The sequence below is a fragment of the Physeter macrocephalus genome, chromosome 4 (genome assembly GCF_002837175.3).
Source record: "Physeter macrocephalus isolate SW-GA chromosome 4, ASM283717v5, whole genome shotgun sequence".
Classification (NCBI taxonomy): Eukaryota; Metazoa; Chordata; class Mammalia; order Artiodactyla; family Physeteridae; genus Physeter; species Physeter macrocephalus.
The window spans coordinates 39981401-40006273 of record NC_041217.1 but is presented as its reverse complement, the minus strand read 5'-3'; the positions used below and the strand labels follow the sequence as shown (position 1 = coordinate 40006273).

At 54.9% G+C, this 24873-nt stretch overlaps 1 protein-coding gene across 6 annotated transcripts in view; it reads left to right on the top strand.

Annotated features, from left to right (window-relative positions):
* NFASC (neurofascin) overlaps positions 1–24873 on the top strand; it is a 69598-nt gene that overhangs the window by 31041 nt on the left and 13684 nt on the right. The window contains exons 14-26 of one of the 6 annotated variants that reach the window (XM_055083932.1): positions 14–138; positions 1009–1053; positions 2304–2405; positions 2695–2892; positions 3712–3782; positions 5128–5350; positions 7352–7467; positions 9087–9291; positions 10466–10588; positions 11696–11869; positions 14239–14253; positions 19875–20102; positions 23599–23715. In XM_055083932.1, the coding sequence (XP_054939907.1) occupies positions 14–138; positions 1009–1053; positions 2304–2405; positions 2695–2892; positions 3712–3782; positions 5128–5350; positions 7352–7467; positions 9087–9291; positions 10466–10588; positions 11696–11869; positions 14239–14253; positions 19875–20102; positions 23599–23715 (1742 nt within the window). Of the gene's footprint in view, positions 1–13; positions 168–1008; positions 1054–2303; positions 2406–2694; positions 2893–3711; positions 3783–5127; positions 5351–7351; positions 7468–9086; positions 9292–10465; positions 10589–11695; positions 11870–14238; positions 14254–19874; positions 20103–23598; positions 23716–24873 lie in introns of those variants that run through there. The other 5 variants (XM_007130815.3, XM_007130818.3, XM_007130817.3 and 2 more) reach the window with 5 other exon arrangements.

Below are 24873 nucleotides of genomic sequence, written 5' to 3'. Positions count from 1 at the left end.
TGTACCTTTGCAGGATGAAGAAGGAAGAGGACTCCCTGACCATCTTTGGCGTGGCCGAGCGGGACCAGGGTAGCTACACGTGCGTTGCCAGCACCGAGCTGGACCAAGACCTGGCCAAGGCCTACCTGACCGTGCTAGGTAACTGCCGCTGCCCACGCTGGCACTGATCCCCACCCCCTACTTCCCGAGGCCAGAGAAGCGGAGGACGGTTCCAAGGGCAGAGCCTGTGGTCAGCGAGCCAGCCAGGCCTGGTGATCCTCCGGCCTTCTGGTTTAAGGGTTAGGAAGCTGCTCCTTTCAGAACAAGCCGTGCTGGATGCCTTACCTCCTGAATGGAATCGTTAACTTGCCCAAATCCTCACCTGAAGGGTGCCTGAAGGAGAGAGGGAATGGACAGGGGGTTCTCATTGTGATCATTTTTACCAACTTTACAGCTAACTCTAAACCACTAAGTCAATTAAAACGATCCATCCTTGAAGCAAGACTGAACTTTGTGTTTGTCCTTCCAACACCCTCTGCTGGCCTTCCTCTCTGCACCCCTTTCCTGATGGGATTTCACAGGGTGCTGTGCATTTCAGATGATCCTGTCTTGTCCTGCCCTCGTGTCCAGGCCAGACTGTAAATACTTAGCCATCCCAGACCTGGGGACGTAGCCTCTCCCGTCCGGGGAAGCAAATCCCCTCCTCATCTCTGCTGTCTCCGGGCCCCCTATTGCCATAACTCTCAGTGCACTCCTGTCCCTCGGCAGTGTCCCTGCATGGTCACAGGGAACAGTGGGCCCAGGCACAGTGCTAGCATTGGGACAGGAAGGACCCAGGGTGTCTACCCCCAGCTGTGGAGGGAGCCCAGGAAGGCCTTTGTGAGGGTGGGGCACTCTCCATGGAAGTGGGGGCGGGGTGAAGCTGTGCAGGGGCAGCTGTTCAAGCCTTGGCTGCCTATTCCCATCCTTCAAGAGCACCTTTATCCCCGGATAACCTGCTAACCTGGATAACCCATCTTACCTTTGCAGCTGATCAGGCCACTCCAACTAACCGTTTGGCTGCCCTGCCCAAAGGTAATTCATACTAATCCCGGGGACCGTCGCCAAGCACTCGAGGTGTCGGGAGGGAGGAGTCTAGGAGGAGGAAGGCACTGCCGGACGGGAGTGCTGTGTACAGGCAAGGGGCGGCCTGCCCCGCTCCCTGCCAAATCTGACTCCTCTCAGGAGGCCCGCGTCACCTACCTTAGCCCATCACAGCCCGACTCCCGGCTTCCTGCTCCTTTCACGGACTGAGCTCCGACGTCCGGCTGTCGCTCCCCGCATCCCCAGTCCCTCACCTCTGGCCACGCCCACCACTCCCTTGGGGTGGCCTGTTCGCTTCCCCCAGCTTAACCTCTGAAGGGTATTCAGTCAGGAAACCCACTTGCTTTGAGTTACCTGTAGGCCCATCTTTTTTGCAGCCTTTCACATCTGCTGTACACCCATTTCCAATCCACACACATTCGTGTGCAACACACATGAATGTGGGCTCCAGTGACTCACCTCCCAGATCCTTCCAGTAACCAGCCAAAATGTGGAAATAGCTGGTTCAAGGAGCCAGGATAGGAGAAAAAAATCACGCCTACCCTCACCAGTCAGTGGCCAGATGGCTTTATCCCCAGGCCAGGAGGGCACTTACACACACTTAGGAAATCCAGTGAGACTGGAGCCCCAAAAAGGTGCTGCCCCCACCCTTGTTAGGGCCTCTGTCCTGCTGTCCATCACTGAAACTTCTAGACTGAGTCCCTGTCTCCTCCCTGGCCTGGTCCTCCATCTTTGTCCCCTCTATTCCCTTAACTGGTCTGCCCTGCTCAGCTCTCCAAACACCCCCCCGGGCTCCTGCCCCCTCAGAGCCTCGGCACACTGAGTAGAAGATAATTATGAGAAAATGAGACAAAATCCCAGACTTCTTCACCAGTTTTCCTAAAGGTTGTGAACATGGGTCTAATGCAAAGGGCAGCATTTCCCAAGTGCTTGCACTCCGAGAACATCCCCAGCAATGGGGTGGGTTGGCCCCAGCTCTCCCTGTGCCCTGCATTCCTTGATATTTTGGGGGTGGTGGTGGTGGAATTTGGGGTTCTCTCTTTGTTCTTCCTTGAACCCTGAGGGAAGGGGGCGGTCCCTGTGCTGACCCTCCGGCACAGGCTGGGGTTGGTTCCTGCGGTGGTGACCTCAGCCTGTCAAGAGTCCTGTCCGTGGGACAGTGTTCAGGGCTGAGGCCAGCACAGGGACGGGCCGGCTCTAACTCGGGAGGCCTGTGTGGTGTCTTCTCCCTCTGCTGCCAGGACGGCCAGACCGACCCCGGGACCTGGAGCTCACCGACCTGGCCGAGAGGAGCGTGAGACTGACCTGGATCCCGGGGGACGATAACAACAGCCCCATCACAGGTCAGCCGGGGCCCTGCGCTACTGTCCAGAAAAGAGGGACGGCAGCCCGGAAGCCAGAGGCCTGGCCCTGGTTTCTGGTCCCACTTCGGCCTCACTTGGCGTGTGCCCTGGCCTGTTGACAGAACGCGTGGAGGCCTTGGTTTCCCTTTCTGGGTTTTGGGAAGAATACCTGTGCCTTTGTCTACCCAAGGGAGATTATAAAGACGAATGGAAACCACGAAGGAGCGCTCTTGAGAAAGAACTCACTAACTCAGCTCCCCAAACAGCCCTGTCTTCCTTGCCCCCTCAGACTACGTTGTCCAGTTTGAAGAGGACCAGTTCCAGCCAGGGGTCTGGCATGACCATTCCAAGTTCCCAGGCAGTGTCAACTCAGCCGTCCTCCAGCTGTCCCCCTATGTCAACTACCAGTTCCGGGTCATTGCCATCAATGAGGTGGGCAGCAGCCATCCCAGCCTCCCGTCTGAGCGCTACCGAACCAGCGGAGCACGTGAGTGCTTGAGGGCTAACGGGAGGTGCTGAAGCCAGGTACCCCAAGTTCAAACTGAGTTCCCCCGGTCCCCGGCCACATGAATTTGGGCAAGTTACTTAACCTCTCCAAGGCTCAGCTTCCTCATCTGTGAAACAGAGAATAATAACACCATCTCCGTCATGGGGCTGCTGTGAGGATTACGTTTGAAAATGGGATTCGGGTTCTTACCGTGATGTGCACATAGCAAGCACACAATAAAAGTTAACTGTCATTTTTATTATTACTAATATTATGAATAATTCCTGATGCTCTGCTTTAAAGGGAAGAGCTATGGCAAAGATTTGCAGTAGAAATATATAATCTGGGGTTGCACCAGGTTTCTTAACACGCTTGGGTAATGAAATGTTTAGATTTCTAAAATCATGCTGGTTCATTGAGGGTGGAGATGCTCCCAAAAAATGTTGAATGCCAGGGTAAACCAGTCTGGTATTAAACATACTTAGTGGATAATCCACAAAGGGGATAATCCACATTGAGTTGGCTGTACTGATCATCTAAAGTGTGGAAAGCCTTATGATAAATGCTGTCTGGTAAGGGATTAAAATTCAAAGGAAATTATCCCTGCTTTGGGGGGTTTAAATCTTAGCTAGGAAGGCACATCATCCGTATGAGAAGGTGGCAGAGCAAGTTCAGTTGCTTATGGGACAGGGTGTGTGGAGAGATGCTGAGAAAAGACAGAGCGTAGAAGGGGCCAGTCAGGTTGGGGGAGAGAGGTTGCTTACCGCGCCCCGGTAATGCACAGACTGGACTTGAACTTTGCATCCATTTGGATTCCAGCCCCTGAGTCCAACCCCTCTGATGTGAAGGGAGAGGGGACCAGAAAGAACAACATGGAGATCACGTGGACGGTAAGAGCCCCTTGCAGCCCATCCATGATGGGCTTCCTTGCCTCGCAGCCTGGGAGCCCTCGCCCTTTACACCCCTGTGACTCCAAGGCCGCAGGGTGGCTCAGACTACCTGTCTGGTGCGGGGGCTGCTCGTCTCTGCATTGAGCATCCAGAAACCAAACAGGAGAATGTCTAAGAGCAACATTTAAGACAGGAGACAGGAGCAGAGATGACCAAGGAACAGAGACTGTCAGTCTGGCAAAATCAGAGAGAGTCCTGCAGGATCAATGGGCTTCTTCAGAAGAGGGAGAAATTTAGATTAGTCTGTAGGAAAGATTTAGCCCAAACACCAGTACCTCGCTTTGGTGCGTTCTGGGGGCCCATCCCTGGAGATTGCTGGGAGTGGGGAGAGACCAGCCTCTGAGTGGCCCTCCAGGGCCAGCCACCTGTAAGTCCAGGATGGACAAGGTGACTCAAAAGACGTCCTCCGGGCCAGGATTGAAAAAGCTCATCTTCATCTCAGCTCACTGACCACATTTTCCAAACCAAAACTGGGATATGTGGCCTCAAAACGACTTTTTTCCAAACCCCTTCCAAGTCTAAGAGATGCACATTCAGCCACCGAAATATCAACATTTTTGTGCTGTTGACATGAGTAATGGAAACAGGGAGATACAGAGTTTGGAATCACGACCATCCCTGTCCTCGGAGAGCCTGGTTTCACAGCAGCCTTGGCAACTGGGCTGAGCCCAGACTTAAGACGCCGGGGCTCATCTTGCAGGACCTTGCAACGGTCGGTTCTTGGTCTACGGCTCTGTATTCCAGGCTCCCGGGGGAGTGCTTCCTGGACCAGGCCCCTAGGGAACAAAAACAGAGTTCTGCACGCTCCCGGCTCCGGCCTTTTGGGAAGGACAGGGCAGACATGCAAGGATTAAGTAGGACTGAAATCTGGAATTGTGAGTTCATTGGCAGCAGGCATGCTGTGGCTGAACCAAACTCACCCCTTTCTGACTTTGGGGTCATTATGTCACTGTCCATATTTTGTTTTCTGGTTGCTCCATCACAGGAAAGAGTCCTGTCGACAATAAAGCTTTCGCTCCCTGTGCACCTGCCGGGGGGGCTGCCTGTGGAATCAGAGGGACTGGGGCTTGGGTGGAGAATCTGCACGCTGCTGGCTTCACAGGACTCCAGGCTCTGGGGGGACTCAGAGTGGGGGCCGTGGTGTCCCCAGCTCTGCCACGGGGGGAGCTGGCCGCTGTTGGGCAGTTGGGGGCAGGGTGCCTGGCACAGAAAGAGTGCGAGCCGTGGGTGGCCCGGGCTCCTCGCCTGCACCCTCTCCACTCCTGCCATCTCTCTCCCTGCTCAGCCGATGAACGCCACCTCCGCCTTTGGCCCCAACCTGCGCTACATCGTCAAGTGGCGGCGGAGAGAGACCCGAGAGACCTGGAACAATGTCACTGTGTGGGGCTCCCGCTATGTGGTGGGGCAGACCCCCGTCTACGTGCCCTATGAGATCCGAGTCCAGGCAGAAAATGACTTTGGGAAGGGCCCTGAACCAGACACTGTCATCGGTTACTCCGGAGAAGATTGTGAGTACCCTCCCCTGTCCCCACCCAGGACCCTGACGGCTGGGCTGCACAGGCCACCCTCACAGACCAGGAACCTCAGGGTGGGTCGGGGGTCTTCCGAGAGCATCCTGGGAGGACAGCCAGTTCCCAGGGAAGAGAAATCCCCTACAGTGACCTAGAGCAGACAGGCCCCAGGTAATGCCGGGAGCGGAGATGGTATCATCCGAACACTAGCTAGTATTCTTGAACGTCGTCACCTAGTCCAGTACTCTCACTTTATCAGCATGAAAACTGAGGCCCTGCAAGGGAAACCCCTGCCGGTATTGCACAATAGCAAATGTCAGGCTTGAAAACAGAACCCAGGCCTTCTGACCTACCTCACTGCCAGGGCTTGCTAGCACCACGGACCGTCCGTCCCAACGGGCCGTAATTAGACGCCTCCACCGGAAGCAGGGCCACAGGCCAGACTCCTCCCTGGGCTCCCCAGGGGGATCCTTGAGGGAGCAAGGTCCACAGAGCCCCAGACTGGAATGCCCCAGACCAGGCACTGCAACATTCCCAGTGTTGCTCTTAGCCCTTGGAATTGAACATAAAAAGAGAAGTTCTTTGGAGGCCGTCACTGGGTAAATCAACACAGTTCTGGACATATATGTAGAAGTATGTGCCTGGCTTTCCAGATGGCGGTAGCCTCTCTGCCCCCAGCACATCAATCCTGTAGGCTTCTGAGCAAGGCAGGAGGGTCGGTGACGCCCCTCCTGGTCAGGGCAATCCATGTCCTGGTGTGTCTGGGTCTGATCCAAGAAGAAATCATGTAGGTGGATGAGGTGACCAGAAGGAAGGGAGTGGGGAGAGTCTTGCGGAGGAGCAGAGCCACAAGGGCCAATGCTGGGGTCAGGAGTAGGGCCAGTGGGGTTCATAACGGTGAGATGGGAGTAAGTGAGGGTTGGGCACTTCCCTGGAAGTGATTATGTATTGGACCCACTTGGGAGATAAGTAGAGGGGATCAGCAGGCCCTCCGTCCGTCCCACTCCTCACCTCCGTGGTGGCAGACACTTCCGGACAGAAGACGGTAGGGGCTACTGGAGGGTAAGTATGGAAAAGGCAGCATCTAGCCATGGACTTCACGGACCACCTCACAGTTTCCATCGCATCCGTGTACCCCTGCGGCAGCTGCTTTAGAGAGGATGGGGCACAACTGCTTTTGCAGCAGAGTAGAGGAAACGGGGGTGAGAACCAGTGGCCCTCCCTTTGCAAGTAGTCACAGGATCAGAATCTTTTCCTGAACTTGGTTAGGGTGTCTTTAGTCTGTAGGTAACGTTTCCTGCAGGGCCCTGGCAGGAAATAAATGCCACTCCAAGGGGACTATTTCTGATGCGAGGACAGGGTTAAGAGGGACAACAGCAAGGTACAGCAAACCAGCTGGAGGGCCAGCAACAGCAGGATGCTGTTATTGCCACTCTGGCCCTGAGGGGCTGGCGGCGGACGAGTCACCATGGCCAGCGAGGGCTGCCCATGGCCGGCGAGGGCTGCCCTCGTGTAGAAGAGGGCACCACTGTCATCCTGCCTCCCCGCAAAGAGGCAGCCAGGGGAATAGATACCGTGTTCCCTCCCCTGCCCTGGGAGTCTCTGTTGGTACCTCCTGTTGGGCAGACCCATCTGGAAGCCTGAGAATAGGGGAGCCCCGCTGACACGGTCCAGAGAGGACAAGCCTCCCGGGACCCGAAGCGGCGTGGGGAATGGGATGGAGGGACAGACAGAGACTCTGTGTGAAGGTTGCACATGATTGCCCTCTAAATGTGTAGGCGGAGCCCTACACCTGTGCTGCTGCCCTTTTGTCCTGAGCCTCCCCACACTGTCCCAAGTCCAGGCTGGTGGAGGAGGCACGGCCCCTGCCCTCAGGGAGTACCCAGTGTCCAGAGTGGGCTGGAGGTGCAGGCCAGCAGAGAACAAGTCGGAGGGGACTCTGGAGTCGGGGGCCCAGCCCCGCCTGCATAACCAGCTCTCTGTCCCAACACATTGCAGATCCCAGGGCTGCACCCACTGATGTTAAAATCCGAGTCCTGAACAGCACAGCCATCAGCCTTCAGTGGAACCGCGTCTACTCCGACACGGTCCAGGGCCAGCTCAGAGAGTACCGAGTGAGGAAGCCAGCTCCAAGCCCTGTCTAACCACCCAGCTCGCTAACCGGGGCGAGGGGGTAGCAGATGCGGGCCATAAGATATTTGGAAGGGGTCCCTTGGGATAACTGTTGGATCCAGAGTTGGTTCAAGAAGATGATGTCTAGGGTTAGCTGTTCAAAAATATACCCAGAAAAAATATATATACACCCAGGTGTGTCCTGCACCGGGTATGCCGAGAGATTCTGCTCAGCAGAAAATCATGTGAAGGGTGTTGGGTTTGGGTTGACCATACGTGGCACATTATGCTTGTAATACCTGTGTGTGGACACATGTATCTTCAGAAGCAGTGTTGAGGTACCGCTGAGCTACACCCCTCCCCTCTCCTAATGGCCCCCGCTGGGCTGCTTGCCTCACCCAGTCTGATTTCATGAAGCCCCAACTAACCGGAAGAGCCACTAGAAGGGTACAAACCCTTCCCTGTTGTCACAGCCAACTCCGATTATCAAGGCCCTTGGCTTCCCCTGGCCACCTCTTCCATCCCTGACGCCTCTCTCTTTGAAAGGGAAGGGAGAGAAAACCCAGGGTATGCAAGGCTCTCCCTGATGAGTAGCTCTTTTTTAAAGTTCCTGGGGAGGCTGTAGCCCCGGGGTAACACAGGCTTAGGGGTCATCGAGAGTTGGCTGATGGACAGTTGGGGGCACACCGAGGGAGTCAGTCTCTTCTCGGGAAATGGATTTGGTAGGTAGGGGAAGGAAGGCAAGGTGATATATACGCTTAAATGAGCTCTTCCCCAGCTTGCACCCTTAACCTACTTGCCTAGAGATTTTTTTGGCTAAAGCTCCCTTTGGGTCCCCCTCTTAAGTCTGGACTTCCTCCTTACCTTGCCCCTGGAGGCCCCGGGTGATGCTCGTGTGACAGCTGACCTGGGGCTTCTCCTCCACTGCTCATCAGACCCCGTGTCTCAGACTCTCTCGACTGTACCTGTGACACTACCGCCTTGCACAGGCCGTCCCATCCCATCCAAGCTCTAGCCACCCCACAGCCTGGTCTCCCATTGGCTTGGACATGTCACTATCCTAAAGATCTTTGAACAGTATTAAAAGGAACCATTTGACTTCAGTGGGTTAAATCAACCCTTTCTTATATTCAGACTTCCGGGGGTAACCTGCTGCTTTTCAACTCCTGCCCGCTGCCAATCTAAACCATACTAAATCTAACTCAAGGTGATGCGGTCTTTGAGCACAGAAAAGAGCTTTCCGTGCCTGGACCCTTGGCTCAAATTTGTGGTTCTGGCACGGACTCCCTGAGCAACCTATTCCCAGCTTGGAAAGAAGTCTCAAGACGGAGCCGCTCAGCTGTAAGTTTGGCTGACTTGCCTGTTCCCCAGAGAGGCGACATGGCTCAGAAAATGATTGAAACCAAAAACTCTTATTTTGTTTGACATCAATTCCCACTCACTAGAGGCTAATGAATGGGGACTGTCAGGACACCCCCAGCCCGCTGTGGGCCGGACGAGGTCATTGGGGATTCGGAGCCTGTGGCCAGCAAAGGGAACACCGGTCACCACGAGCGCCACCACTAACAACTAACCTGGCTCTGCCTGGCCGAACCCTTACCGGCCTGCCTCTGTCCTGAAGGCCTACTACTGGAGGGAGAGCAGCTTGCTGAAGAGCCTGTGGGTGTCTCAGAAGAGGCAGCAAGCCGGCTTCCCCGGCGAACGCCTCCGTGGCGTGGTGTCCCGCCTCTTCCCCTACAGTAACTACAAGCTGGAGATGGTTGTGGTCAATGGGCGAGGCGATGGGCCTCGCAGTGAAACCAAGGAGTTCACCACCCCGGAAGGAGGTAGGTCCGGCCGCAGCTCCCTGGGTAGGGCAGGACGAGGGTGGCGCGGCCAGGTGGCCCTGAACGGCTCCAGCGTGGCTCGGCCTGGACCGCACAAATTGACCTCTGCCTGACCTCAAGGAGGGATGCCCTGCGAGCTGAGCAGCTCCGGCCGTGCTCATGGAGCACCGTCACCAAGGCGGCCGCCCTGACGGGAGATCGTATGTCAAGATGAGACTGTGCTGGCTGCTGACATGATTCCAGACGGGATGTGCACACGGACTCCCGAGGGCACTGCGGGAGCCGGGGCTGCCTGCCTACCACCTCCTGAGGGAGCTCAGGCACCTTGACCCCAAGAGGCACCTGGTTGGTTTACCATACCCGAGGACCTTCACTCTTATTACACCACTGTAGTCAAGAGACTGCCCGGCAGTGGGCGCCCCGGTCCTGGGAGGCAGACACCTGCCGAGGTCCCGGCGCACATCCTGTTCCCGCCAGTCCTCTTGAACCAGCTGGGCAGTGGCTTTGCCCTCTTCTGTTTCTCCTTTCTCCTTTCTTAACTATTATTTTCCCCATTCTTCTTCTCTTCCTCCTTTGTCCTCTCCCCTGTTCTCCCCTCTTGTTTCTTTATTCCTGTCTCCCCTCCTCGTCTGGTTTTCGTTACCAGCCTCTCCCCATTGCCATGCTCTTGGCACCATCCACATGCTCCGTCATGGGTTTCTCTCTCTTCACCCCTGAACCCGGCATTCTCAGCCCAGAGGCCAGGGCCTGATGCTTGGAGCCAGTGGTGAGAATCCTTGTCTGAGGATTGGGAGCTGCAGCCTCTATTACCAAACGGCTCCAACTGGTTCCCTGCCTGGGAATGACTGCCCAACTTGGAGGTTTCTTGACAGGATCAGAGCCTAACGTGTGTTGAATCCAGGGTAGTTGCTAAAGGAGAACTTGACTGACTTCTTCCCCATGTAAACCGAGTCTGAGCCATGCTTGTCCTAGACGTGGGGAAACGCCATCCTGGATGGGGCGATGGGCGCTGGCCACCTTGTAGTTCTCTGGGTTCTGGCTTAACAGTGATCCAGCACGGGGGTTGCCCAGAGGTCAATGCCTTCATACTTGTGCTTTGTTTTTCTGTGTTTTCTTCATCTTGCCCGCCCCTCTTCTCTCCCCCATCTCCCCCACTCTCTCCTCCTTCCCCAAGTACCCAGTGCCCCCAGGCGTTTCCGAGTCCGGCAGCCCAACCTGGAGACAATCAACCTGGAATGGGATCATCCAGAACACCCCAATGGGATCCTGATTGGATATACTCTCAAATACGTGGCCTGTACGTTCTGCCCTTCTTTCTCTTGCATAACCTGAGAATCAGAAACCCCATTCTCAACACTTTTCCTAAGGAATCAAGGTAGAAAGCCTATGGGTACAGAGGTCATTGTGGAGGGTTAGAGGGGCCAGGGAAGAAGTTTCCTGTAGGGTTAGTGGAGGCAAGTGAGACCCAATCCCTGCTCTTCTGACACAGCCCCTCCTGCAGGGAGCTTCCAGTCGGCCCAGTGAGACAAAGGGGACTTCTGGTTTGATGAGGGATTCAACACCTGCCCTCAGGAATCTTTGAGTCTCTAACACCTGCAAGTCTAGAAGTTTCCTTACCTGATGGACCTTCCATCCGATGGGGCAGATAGTACGTGCATGGGAATCCACACGACACTGACACTCGGGGACACCTTAATAAGATGCCATTTATGGTAAGGCAGCTGTATGTAGAGCTGCCATGGAATTTGGAGTGGCTCAGTCAGGAGCCTGGGTCTGGACGACCTCGCCTAAAGAGTTCAGCATCACCAGGCAGGGACAGGAGTGTCATTCATTTGAAAAACTTTAAGTCTTCTAAAGTGGGTGACGTTGTGCCTCAATGCGAAGCTCAAAGGACAGGTATTGTGCTGTTAAGGATTTTAATAGCCAACTGTGTGCTTGTATGTGGTTCTGAATCCATCTCTGGACCTGACCTTCCCCCTTTGAGGTATTTGACAAAGGAGGCCTTTTACAAAGGAGGCATTAACAACGAAAAGCTCTAGTGGTTTTGCCCTAGTTCTGTTTGAAAGGAAAAAAGGAACTTCAAGTTCTGTCTTTGTTGAAAAGGCTTGAGGATTAAAAATTGAATCTTTCAGGATCAGCCACATAACTTTGCATTGAGCTGGCGATAATGAGATCAGTGAAAAAGTGTTACCCTGGTGCGTCCTCAAAGAGCCGGAAAGGAGTTCTTGCAACGCCCTCGGCCTTTGAATCATCTCCCTCCCCTGAGTCCTTAAGATCACGGGCAGGTTCCACGGGTTCCCTTCCCAGCAGAGTCGGGAAGGCTTCGTCCTTCCAGCTGCAGATTATATAACCCATCATGGTCAATGTTGCTAAAGTTCAATTCCACTTACCTGTCTCTCCCCAGTTAATGGAACCAAAGTAGGAAAGCAGATAGTGGAAAACTTCTCTCCCAATCAGACCAAGTTCACGATGCAAAGAGCAGACCCCGTGTCGCGCTACCGCTTTTCCCTCAGTGCCAGGACGCAGGTGGGCTCTGGGGAAGCAGTCACAGAGGAGTCACCAGCACCCCCGAATGAAGGTAGGTGCACTGCGGCAGCCTCGGGGGCGAATGGTCCCAGGGAATTCAGATGCCTAGAGAAACACGCACTGGGCCTCTGGCCGCCCGGCCTCCTGGGATGGAGAGGCTGCAGGCCCTCGAGCCCTCCAGAGGAGGGAGCCACCCTGTGTGCTGAGAGGTAGGTACCGGCGATGTATCTGGAAAGCACATCCTCTTACTGTTGCAGTCAGACCTGGATCCCGACTTGGCCTTGACTTGCTCAGCTACTTAACATCTGTCATCTTTCCTTCTGGTGGGGGAATAGGGAAGAGAGTGTGAAGCGTAGCTGAGTTGAGGGGATGAGAGAAAGCGTGCTGGAGGTAAATGTGCTCACGAACTCCAAAGAGCAGTGAAGACGCTCGCCTAGTGAGGGAGGCAGCAGTACCATGGAGACCGCCCCGTGAGGGCTCTGGGGGTGCCCCTTCTTCTCTCGAGGGTGCGTGGCGCCGAGAAGAGGGGGGAACAGCTGTGACTGAAGCTTTTCGCCGGGACCATGAGTAGAGCAGGAGGTGTAGTCCCTCCTTGCAACCTGAATTGAGGGAGTTGTCAGGCCGAGGAGAGGAAAGGGGGTTTGGAAACAGCCATTTGCCAAACCAGCTCCACAGAGAGCACCTGAGTTCCTCTCCTGGGTTCTGGCATCTAGCAGCGTCGCACCCCGCCCCAGAGCTGCGCCTGCCTGAGAACTCCACTAGAGGGGGCTCCAGGCCCATCTGCACACGTTCTGGCTTCCAGGAACCTCTCGGGCAGGCGAGCCTCTAGAAGCCTCGATATTGGCAGATCCCCTATGACAGCGGGTGGAGGCTCTGCCTCTCCAGAGGTGCCATGGTCTCTTCAAAGGCCATTTCTTGAGCACCCACAACATGAGGTGCCAGACGCTGTACCCAAAACAAGGGATATAAAGCTAATAAGCTCACACAGTCTAGAAGGAGGGACATCCACAGGAATATCTCATTGTCATTCACCATGAGCTGTGTATGTTTAGATGGCAGAAGTGCAGTGGCTGTGCAGGGGAGGGGGCTTGATTCTACAAGGGAAGACTTCAAAGAAGGGGTGATGTGATTAGGAATCCTTGAAGCTGACAACAGGTTATCCTGTCTAGTGCTTTCCCCAGAAGGCTGAGGTCCGGTGGCCTGACCCTGGCCTGATTGGACCTCCTGAGCACCCGTACCCTCAACCCAGGAGAGGAGCAGTGCTTCCAGGCCCCGCTTCCCTGGCCAGCAGGCCAGCACTGAAGCAGAGAGGAGAGGGGGCAGGCAGAATGTAGAGAAAGGCTGACAGTGCTTTGTCTCTACCTCTCTGCTCTTGTAAACCAGGAGGGAGCTACACAATAAGCTCCCCTCCTAGTGCACCCTTCCAATCTCCTGGGGACTTGGGCAATTTATTAGCGCTGGGGGACTTTGGGTAAGTGGTTAATATATGCCTATTACCAAAGGCCAGGCCAGGGATGATGCACTTTCTTGATTACTTAATTCTGTACGGAGATACATAAAGAGAGCCTCTTCTCCCTTCCCATCTCCCCCCGCCCATTACAGAACATCAGATAAACAAAGCCCCGTTGCCCTGCCCCAGTGACCACCCCAGGGAAGGATCTTCAGCTCCAGAGGACAAGAGAACAAAGAGAGACTTTCTTCTCAACCTAGGGGTTTGCGGCAAATTCAGGAATTCCTTTTAGGGCTCTCAGTCCCCAGTTGAGTGTCTTACTTCATACAATACAGCGGGGCAGCAGGACAGCAGGACAGTGGCTCCGGGCTCCAGTCCATCACATGCCCCAGCCTTCCGAGGCTGAGCTGGTGTGGGGAGCGTTCAGCCAAATGCTCTCCCCCTCACCCCCCGCCCCACCCCAGCACTATTCAACGCCTGCCCTTGGGGATGAAGGAGCCATCCTTTTGACAGGCGTTGATGTCCTCCTAAACCACCTGTGCCCTATGCCCTCAATTCCTGGCGTCACTGAGGGTTACCCAGACTCCTTCACCGCAGCCCAGCTAGGAAAGGACACACCCTTCGAGAAAGACCTGGGAACATAGCACTCGAGGTGGACTGTTTCTGCTGCCACCTCTTAGACGTCCTTGAGTAGAGGCAGAAGCGAGTATACTAGAAAGGTTTCCAAGACCCAGGAAAGTTTTCCGTAGGAACGTGCCAGACCCCAGTGGAGTTGAACATGATCCCCGAGCACCAGGTGGCATCCTCAGGGCCATGACCAGCACTTGGCCACACCGTCTGGGTCAGATTTGAGCCAGAACCTTCTCTGTCCTGTGATTGCTTGTCTTGTGGTTTCACCTGTGCTGTTTTCTCTTCCCTCTCGTTCTTTCGCCCTCTCCCTCTCTGGCTATCTTGGGCGCTGTGTTCTGAAGCTGCTCCAACCGCAGGTACCGTACCAACAGCGGAGGTAATGGGCATGGCGTGGGGCAAAATTCAGGTGGAGTCCCGCCCAGCCAGAGCGGAGAAGGAGGGAGAGGCTTGGGGTGAAAGCATGTTCCGGACTCGCCCTTTCAGTGGTTGGGAAGCCAGACTCTCCAGGAGGATGTATGCGGAGGATGGGACCAGAGGAGATCAAACACATTCTCCTCCCTTCGCTAGAGAGGGAGGTTGGCTTCGAAGGGGCCCCACATGCATAGGCTGCAGACCTGTTCTCTGGAGCTGCAGCTTTCTCTGAAGCTGAGTGATTACGTCCCCTGAGCCACCTGGGGCCTTGCCCAGGCTTGACATCTCAGAGCGCAGAGAAAGGGTCCACAGCCTTTGGGTGGCCAGCTGCACCCTAGAAGGAGTGGGGGCAGCTGGCTCCTGTCTCCTGGTCAGGCTGCCATGCCCTGAAAGGGTGGCCTGTGGGTGAGCACGCCGTGCATGCTGGCCGTGCATGCTGCATGGGGCCTGGCACCAGCTCTGCCATCCACCATGGCTTCTAGTCAGTGAGAACGAGTCTGCATGTCCCAGGATGGGGCCAGGTGCCCCAGGACCTGGAGTCTCAGTGGACGCCATGTGCCGATTGCCCACTCACCCCTCAGAAACCCAGCTTCTCGGAGTCTTGGGTGTCAAGAACAGTCTCCACTCTTGGGGTCTGGGAGGTGGACGCACAGTGAGGAGTTGGACAGGCAAGTCTGGAGCAGGAGATGACCTGCTAGCCAAGGTCCTTGTCTCAGGTCCTCATGTTGTGGGCTTGAGGAACATCACCCGCAAAGGCCGGTCCTCAAGCTGGAGGAACTAGGCAGGGGCCCCAGGGTGCCTTCCGCTGCCCTCCTTTGAGGCAGAACCAAGGCTATAGGGCAAGGGTTTGCCAGAGCCTTCTCAGGCCCTAGGCAGCAGGCAGAGCCGAGAGCCAGGTGAGGAACTGGAGGGTTGGCTTAGGAAGAGGACGCCACCTTTTACGCGGTTTGGTTCCCCCTCCACCTTCACTCATTTACCGCCCCCCCCGCCCTGCCCTTTTAGGTTGATTCTGTTTCTGTTGCGCACCCTGCTTCCTTTGTTTGCGTTTGCTCTACCAGTCAGATCTGGGTGGTGCGCTGCCATCATCCTTCCCACCCCCAGGCCTCTCCGTGCCCCGCCCCCAAATAACCCAGGCCTGCAGGGGCCAGTGCCTCCCCACCTCTGCTGGGATGTGAGGCAGAGAGGTGTCCTGGGCCTGGAGACCGGGAGAAAGCCATGCTTGCAGTCTGGGAGTGGCCCTAACTTCCTGATTCAAGTTTGCATAAGGGTTTCCCCTGGGACTATTATAGCAGGTGCTCAGGGCAGCCGAAGCGACTTAGCGGAGATGGAAGGGGAGATGCAGGGAGGGTACCACATGCATCACCTAGAAGCTCTCCGGTCAAGCAGCTTGCAGTCCACCTTCCCCATTCTGGCACCCAGGACCCAAAGCAAGTGGATCTGGTCGCGGGGAGTATGCTTTGCTCAGTGGGCATCCGTTTCAGTCTGTGCTGCCCCTCTCGTGTGTGGCAGGTATGAGGGGGATGGATGTCATTCCAAACACCCCACTTCCTACTTCTCGTTTAGGAAAGATCCAAACTCACCCTGGTGTGCAGAGGGTGCCAGGGCCTCTGTCCGTCGGTCAGATGTGTTTCCTAGGCTCCAGCTTCCGTGTGACATGGTGGTAGAGGCACAACGCGCATCTTGGTAAATGAGCCGTGCTGGTAACATCAGCTGTTCCCAGGCTTAAATGCATAAGAACCTCCTGCACAATCTGCAGGTGCGAAGTGATGGCGCTCAGGTTCTATCACTGGTGACGTGGGCCTGGAGTCCAGCCCACTGCTCCCTTCCCTCTCGTCTTCTCCGAACGTGGACATTTTCCCCCCCAGACTGATCTGTTCCTATCTCACCCGGTAAAGATAATCCCTCTCATGCACCCATATCTGCAGTCTCTTAGGGTTGCTGCCCATCTGTCCTGGCCATCTGTGATTTGGCCAGGGTAGTCCGTGCACCAGGGGGACATTTTTGGACTGAACCCTCCACCTTGGAATGTCTGGAAACTGCTGTCCTTGTCTTTGACTCGGCTCAGATCTGCCGGTGTTCGGTGGGCAGCTCCAGGGCAACGAAAAATGAGTAAGAGACATGTTGTCTTAATTTTCTCCATCTCCTGCGTGGTGTCGCCCAAAACTCTGGTGGAAAACCCTTGGCCGTAGCTGGGGTGCCTTCCAGTGTGCATTAGGTAACCCGTTAGGTTGACACTGCCTTCAGGTGGGGGTCCTGTGCTTGCAGCTCCAGGCCCACTGTGGCTCCCCATTACTCTTGGTCGCCAGGCTGGTGGTCTCCACTGGGCAGTGACCAGGGTGGTTCTGCAGCCCACAGTCCCTGCTGTGGCTGAAGATGACACCCTAGCCCAGCAACGAGTCTGTCCAGCCTGTGTGCCACTCTGACTATAAGCCCCGCTTCTGGGCCTTATTCCCCGTTTATCTGCTACCCCTACCCCGCCCCGGGGGTTGAAATCACCTGAATCCCCTTAGACCTGAGCGCTGGACAGTTTCCCATGGAAAACCTGCCCTCCCCTCCCCCCTATAACAACTCACTCACCTGACTCTTCTGTCCCTTCCCTCAGAGCCTTGCCTTCTTTGCCTCTTGCCCTCCCAGTCTCTCTGGCCCTGTCCAACCCTGGGACAATAGACACAGCTAATGAGTAGGCCAGAGAGGATGCTGATTTACCAGCTGTGACCTCAGCCAGCCAAGGTGCCTTCTCCGCTGTGCCTCCAGTGCTGGGGACCCTCTGGGAGGACGCCTGGGAAGTGCCTCCTTTCCTCCCACTCCCTTCTGGTCCCCTCTCTCGCTAATACCTGATTGTTGCTGCTGAGCTGAAGGATAAGCATCTAGGTAGCCATCATCAAAGAAAACCCTTCCTCCCGTCACGCTTGGCAGATGGAGGGGAGGAGAGTGTGGAAGCATCCTCAGTCATTGCTCATTCTTGTCTCTGCCCAGCAGGGCCCAGGAAGAAACTCGCTCTAGCCTAGCCTCTCTCAGCATCTCTGTTTCCAGGGCTGCTCGCTGGAGCGCCCAGGGAAGCGTGTGGGCCTGGCTGTAGGCCCTGTGTGAGGGTGAGCGTGCGTACCTGCTTGTATGAGGACCAGGGCCCACGTGAGAGTGTGAATAGCTTCCGGGGGCTGGGAAATGCAGCACCACCGCGCACATAGGAAGGGAAGCCCGCGTCTCTGCACTGCACAGAGTGGAATGATTTATCTTTAAAGGCATTTTCAGCTTTTTGATGACGCCTTTTAAATAGAGCAGAGGGGAACCTTGTGAACACTGCACTTGCAAGAAATTATTAGAAAATACATTATTGATAAGGAGCCAAAGCAGAGCAGTCCTATCCAGATGGACAAAAATAGCTTCTCAGCGTTCCTTCCAGCAGCTCAGAACAGCAGGAAAAGCCCATGTGTGTTCCATGGCCATGGGAGCTGCCAGGCATCAGGCCTGAGAGGGAGCTCACCTTTGCCTTGTGGATCTCTCAGGCCCGTGTGTGTGTGTGTGTGTGTGTGTGTGTGTGTGTGTGTGTGTGTGTGTGTGTCTTGGTGGGTGGGATAGGCGAATTCCCTCAGGCTGAGCTCTTATAGCACTGAGCTTCCAGCATCAGGCCTGAGAGGGAGCTCACCTTTGCCTTGTGGATCTCTCAGGCCCGTGTGTGTGTGTGTGTGTGTGTGTGTGTGTGTGTGTGTGTGTGTGTGTGTGTGTGTGTGTGTGTGTGTGTGTGTGTGTGTGTGTGTGTCTTGGTGGGTGGGATAGGCGAATTCCCTCAGGCTGAGCTCTTATAGCACTGAGCTTGCATTCCAGGCCTGGGGCCACCTTGGACTGAAATACATCCTTGAATACTGACTGAGAGGGAGAGTTTTTCCCACCGCACGTTCCCCTCCCCGCCCCCACCCCCATGTCTGTGAGTTGACTCGGGTTTGGGGAATATAGCGCCGTCTGCCTTGACCTTGTCCAGGAATCTCTGGAATGCATGGGGCATAGTCAGCGGCCCAGTGTGGCTTCTGTGGTCAGCACCCTCAGGCCCAGTAATGCCTCTGATCTTACAAATAGGGAAGTGACTGGGATCCCAGGAACAGTCCCTCCTTCTCTATGGGGGACTTGGACTCTATGGAGTCCCGGGGGAATGAAAGGGCTTTTGTTGGTCAGGCTCTTGTTGAGAAGACTTAGGATCTCTCGATGCTTTCTTGAGAAAGGCTTTCTGGCAATTTTCTCTCTGGTTCCCTCCCTGCCCTGGCTCCCTTCTGGAGAGTGGGGATAGTATTTTCCTGATCTTCTGCAGGTTTGAGATAAGGTAGGATATCACTCTTCCTTGAAAGTTAGAGTTACCTACTTATGTCTTAACATCACTGCCTTCTGCCCCATCAGCAGCGATACTAGACAGTAGGCTGTGGTCAGATCACAGGAGCTAGTGGGCAAGGAGGAGAGGCAGCTCTGTCTCTCTCTGATTTGCCCATCATTCTTCTCATACCCTACGCTTTAGCAATACCGGAACTCAAGAGTAATAGGCCAGCCCTTTGTTAGTGTCCACAACCCTTCTGTAGAAGGAAAGACGGTCTATGGAAATGTTGTCATGATAGACTTAGCCCCTTAGGGCTGACCAACGACAAAGGGTAGCTTTGGATGGGAGATGAGGAAGTAAGAGGTAGTGCAGATTTGAACTTCTCTGAAGATTTATGCAAAAGAGCAGCCCAGCCCGTGCCTCACTCGTGTCCTGGGGATTTCTGCATCTACTGTGGGCTGGGAACATGGTGCTGCTGAGAGCAGGCCACACTGTGAGTCTAACAGTGCCCTTTTCCCACATTCTAGTCAAAGGGAAAGGGCTTCGGGGGCGCAGACCCCAGATGTCCTAGAGAGAAAGGCAGTTACTACAAGTCAGGGTGGATTGGGGTAATCTGAGCAGAGAAGAAGGGAGGAGAGGCCAGGGAATGAGCAAGAGCTGAGAGCCTGGGGAGGGGGTGGCGGTGGAGGCAGGAAAGACGAACCAAGGTGCAAGTCTTGCCCACGGAGTGGGGATCGTTCTCTCTCTGTCACTGGGTTTGGGTGGTAGCAGAACTCAAGCAGGCAGGAGAGGGGGTGATTTTGGAGTGAATGGTTGGGCATGGCAGGCTTCCCGGTGCTCCTGCAGGACAGGGCCCCGCAACCTGCCCACCTCCAAGGCCGGGGCTCCAGGCCCGGACCCAAGTGGTGCTGCTTGGTCTGTGCTGGGTGGTGTCTGACCTGGGACTCCACGTCATCCCTGGGGTCTGAGTGGTTTGGTATGTGTCCCGTCTTCATCACCGCCCTTGGCTGTGTGCATGCTGGTGCTTTGAGCCACACAGACCATGAGAAGAAAATGAAACACACAGGCTTCATTCTCTTCCCTTGCCATGGTCCTGTTCTCTTTCACGGCGACCCGTCCGACCCAGTCCGTCCTGCTCGGGGAGGTTTCTGGTCACTAAGCGCCATCTCTTCTGCGGGCTGCCTGCCTTGCACGTGGGGCCGTGTGTCCAGGCTGGGGACGGCCACACCGACCAGACTTGGCTGTTTTACATTTCCCCCTTAGCTCCTCCCACGTCGCCCCCGACCACGGTGGGTGTGACGGGCACGGCGGGCAGTACTGATGCCACTGCCGCTGCTGCCACCACCGAAGCCACAACAGTCCCCACCATCCCAGCTGTCGCACCCTCCACCATCGCCACCACCACCGTCGCCACAACTACTACAGCCACTGCCGCCGCCACCACCACGGAGAGTCCTCCCACCACCACCAGGACTAAGATTCCAGAATCCGGTACTGCCCACATCATCCGTGCTCCCGTCCCCCACCCACAGGCTTCCCCAGATAGGAGGGGGTCTGAGATGGTGCTGGTCAACACCTCCCTTTGTTTCTGCTTTGGAAGCACAGGAGACGGGATTCTCAGTCCGGTGGCCTAGAGGCACAGAGCACCCGCCCCTAGGGTGGCCTCCACTGCTCAGAGCCCCTGTCCTATAACCTCGGATCCCTGTTCTTTAACAGAGGGCCCCCAGGCCCCAGACTGTAGGGCTGCCTCCAACCACATGCTGCGGGATCAGCTGAGGGCCGAGCACTCCAGAAGGGGGAGAGTGGGGAAGGAAAGGGCCTGACACTGGCCAACCAGCCTGAGAAGGCTTCCTGTCTCCGCCATGATGCCCCAGCCTTGCAGCAGAGGGCTGAGGAGTGGCGAGTGGCCAGCCACGCCAGGCAGCTCTGTCCCCAGAACCCTGCGCCTCCCTTGCACCTCTCCCCGAAAGGCGCACTTACAGACTCTTCTAGTCAGAGCTTCCAGGAAATGGTATTACCAAGGAGTCCTGTAATGCCAGAGAGTGCTCTGTGGCTCTCCGCACTCATATTCCCCACGCCCCCAGATATACACACGGAGGGAAAATCGCAGCCTCTCTAGGGGCCCGTGGTAAGAATCGATCCCAGGGCTGGCCTGCTGAGCCCAGAGAATGTGCTGTTCCTGCATCACGCAGCCAGGCCAGGAAGCTCTGTTCTTCCAGCATGAGGAGTCCCCCTCGGGAATCCAGCAGTACTTCTAAGAACTGACATCAAATACTCTTTATTACCACGGAGGGAAGGGCCTCTAGCTTGTGGAGCCCACAGGCCAGCTGTAAAGTCAGCACGAAGCATCCAGAACCCTCCTCCAGCAGCTGTAGAATTGTAGGCCCCCTCTGTTTCCTGGGCAAGTCCCTTCGCCTTCCGAGGCCTCGCTGTCACCCATCCCACCCCTCTTCTCTCAGCACTTGAATGAGGATAGAGGCTTAATGCATGTGTGAGTATCTTCTTCAATCCAATTACATGGAGTTGTGTGAGCCATAAGGGGAGACACGTGATACGTAGCTGACATTATGCTCCTCAGACCTTGAAAACACTGATTTGCTTTAAAGCTGCAATAACGAGAATTTAAACAGCATGCTCTGTAGGGAAAAGTTGGCTGAGAGAAACCTGCTAGGCTCTGAGAAGCTGCCACTGGCAGTTTGGTGATGGGTGTTCTTTGGGTCCACAGTGAGGCTTCTTTTGCATTCAGGTGGGCCTCCGTGCCCCACTTTAATGCTCCGAGTTCACAGAAGAGATGTACCAACAATGAAGACAGGGAGTGGGTCATGCTCCTTCTGGAAGGATTGGCCTCGCTGCCACAGAGGACTAGCCTGTGGACTCTCACATCCCAACTGCTAACTGAGCCTGAGATGCTGCGGGGGCCTGGCCACACTCTGACCTTATCCTTAGAGCTCAGGGGCTCCCCTCAACATCCTCATCTCCCTCAACACAGCAGAGTGGCTCTGTTGTCCAGGATTTTCAAAATGAAAGTTCATCTTTATCGTGTCTTACAACTTAGGACAAAATGTTTCCTAAGTTTACTTCTTTGGGTGGTGAAATGGGACTTTTTCTTTGTCCTTAACTTGTCTTTTTCAGATTTCAAGGGATACGCCTTAAGTTTCACATCCCAGGAGCTGACAGGACAATCCATGCTTCCCCTCACTTCTTCCTCCTGTTTTTATAGTAATTGATAGCTTTCCTTCTTGGCGTCTTTCTTTGAGCTTTTCTGTTCTTTAGTGATCGTCATCTTGGTCTCTCTAGATGGCAGTGCGTTCTTCCAGCTCCCACCTCTAAATCATTTTGGTTTCCCATTGCTTGACCTTATCTAATAGTGCCCCAATCTCCATTACCTTTAGGACAGTCAGATTTGAGCCAGGGTTGTATTGGTGGTCAGACTGTCTAAACCCAAATTCTTTAGCTATTTCCAGGGCCCAGGGCTGAGGAGGAAAAATCTCAAGTCCTCAGATCATAACTGATCATAATTCATTCCCACTAGAAAGAGCCATGAGATTCTAAGGAGCTGGGATTTGGGCTGAGTTAAAGCAGCCAATACAGCAGAAACCTTTGGCAGATCAGTAAAGAAGGCTGCCTTCTGCCTTCCCCACAGAGAATGCCTCGTGCCATCAATGGAATCTCTTTCTAAAATGAATCATATTCACCTGGGGCAACTGACAACTGACAAGGTTGTAGTAGAGAAGGTGCTTCTTTGAAGTGGAGACCAGGAGATCTTTTATCACTTCCCCAGCCCTGCAGACTCAGTCACATGTCAAATAGATAATGAATAAATGCATCACCAATGTACTCTATTCATTTCTTTTTGACAGGTGAGTCGGTGACAGTGCCCCCTTGCATGCTAATAAAATATAGAGGAGCCACACTTGTAAAGTCTTTGAAATATAAGGCTTCATGCTAGTATTCCACTATTAAATCTTTGCTGGGAAATGGGGTAATCAGACCACTGGGTTGCTTGAAAAATGATTACGTTTGAAGATTAGTGCCATTCTCCTGTCCACAGGCTGTGGTTTCAGACAGGGTGATGGCTTTGATAAAGTAGCTCCCAGCTCATAGGAACTAGATAATTAATGTCTTCTGTGTTACATAGAGATCAGGCCTCAAAGATACAGTGCTGAGAAGGCAACAGAGCAGGATTCTTCTGGTATCTGGACCACTGAACGCTGGGTGTCAAGAAGGAGTTATCTTCTCTGGTCCCCTCTAGCCCATGAAAGGGAGAGGAAGGATTCGTACTGTCTCTGCTTGGGGCCCTGGGGTTTTAGGCCCCAAGTCCCCTTAGAGAATCTGAGGCCATTTTTCAATAATTCAGCATCCTGTTGACCAAGAATGACCCCAGGGGCTCCTCAGACCAGAGTCACCCTTGTAGGTTGCCATTCTCCACCTCCAGTTTCAGGATCCCATTAAGGCTTTCCCCTGTTTGGTCCTGTCCTTTCTGCAGATCTCATCATGACTCTCGAGTGGCTTTTCAAGATACCCTCTCTCCTTCCCGTAGAATGTCTATAGTTGAGGGGAAAGAGGCTGGCACACCTCTCCCGCCACGTCTGCATCCTAGCTAATGAGGCTTTTCACTGGCCCCTTTCGCTGCACTGTTCAAATCCACGACAAGGGACCTAAAAAGGGAATAAACCCAGGTTAGGGCCTCCAATGGCCTGGATCAAACCCACTCTTTCATTCCTACTCCCACCTACGTGGACGCATAGTTTCCGGCTCTCCCTCACATACGGGTCCTCCTGACTGTACTTGCTCATACCTAGCCTGGCTACCAAGGCTGCAGCTTGGAGCTCTGTCGGGCCCTGTGCACAGCCACTTCCTACTCTACCCTTTCCTAGCTGCCCGTGTGTGTGTGTGTGTGTGTGTGTGTGTGTGTGTGTGTGTGTGTGTGTGTCTACACTGCTGCCTCCCTCCTCACCACTAACTCCTCTTCTAACCCCCCCACCAGCCCCCGATGAGCAATCCATCTGGAACGTCACAGTGCTCCCCAACAGTAAATGGGCCAACATCACCTGGAAGCACAATTTCGGGCCCGGAACTGACTTTGTGGTTGAGTACATCGACAGTAAGCATTCTGTGCGGGTGGCGGAGATGCCATTCAAAAGATCCCACGTGCTCCCCCAGGCTCAGGGAGGCCTTCCAGCCGCTTCATTGTGGCTTAATGAAGTCGACATGTGCTCAGGCGGCAGCGAGGTAGGAAGAGCAGACTCGAGGAGGAGGAAGGGGTTTCTGCGGCCGTTAGTGAAGGTCCAGGGGTGCCTTGCGGTGGGGGCGGCCTGGGTGAGGGGCCCTTCGTCCATTTCCTGCCCAGGATGAGGGTTCTGGTGGCCCCCAGATGAGCCAGATCTCACCTTTGCTTGGATCTCCTTAATTCAGGATCCAGATTCTCAGCTGTCTCCCCTAGACAGGCTGGGCCAGTCCAGACATGGGGTTCAACTGTGCTTTGCTCACAGAGGGACACTAGCTGCTCACAGGTCAGAGACACCATCCAGGGTCACTCGTCTCAGCTGGTGGCTTGAGCTGAGCTGTTCATTCTTTACTGGATCTTGGGAGCAAGCGTCCAGATTTGTGAGGCTGTAAAGTGTGGTCAGGCTATCTGCCTTCTCTGAGTGAAGGCCCCTGTTCCTGAGGGCTCAGACCCACCGTGCTGGCCTCTTTGGCTTGTGCTGGAAATCCACCCGAAGCTCTTTGAGGGAGAACAAAGCCAACTCTTAGTTCTCTGCGGTTGGAGAGATAGTCACATCCACAGAATCCAGAATTCCTAGTTTGGTCCGTACTTTTTCAGACACCCAGGCACTCGCTTCTCCTGATGTGTGAATTCACCACGCAGCGAGGAATGAGAGGGGAAACCAGGAGTGAGAGCTGAGAAGCAGAGGCCGTCTCACCTCCGGTTACCGTGAGGGATGCTGACTGGCTCTCTGACCCTCTCCAGGATAACGGAGCGCTGGCTGACACCCTGAGAGCTTAAGGAAGCAGGTCATGATGCGCTAAGTGCTTAAGACTGGGGTGAGGACAGAAAACTTTAGGAGAGGGAACAGTGTCCTAGGCTGCAGGGCCACTGTGTAGGCGAGTCAGCATGTGGGCAAGCTGGTGGAGCTGCCCGGTGACCTCCAGGTCTGCAAGACAGCCTGGCCCCTTCCCCCACCCTCCATGCTTCTACCTTTGACAGGTGCCCAGGAGCCTAAGCACTGCCTCTCCAGTTCCTCGTGCCCAGCCTTAGGCT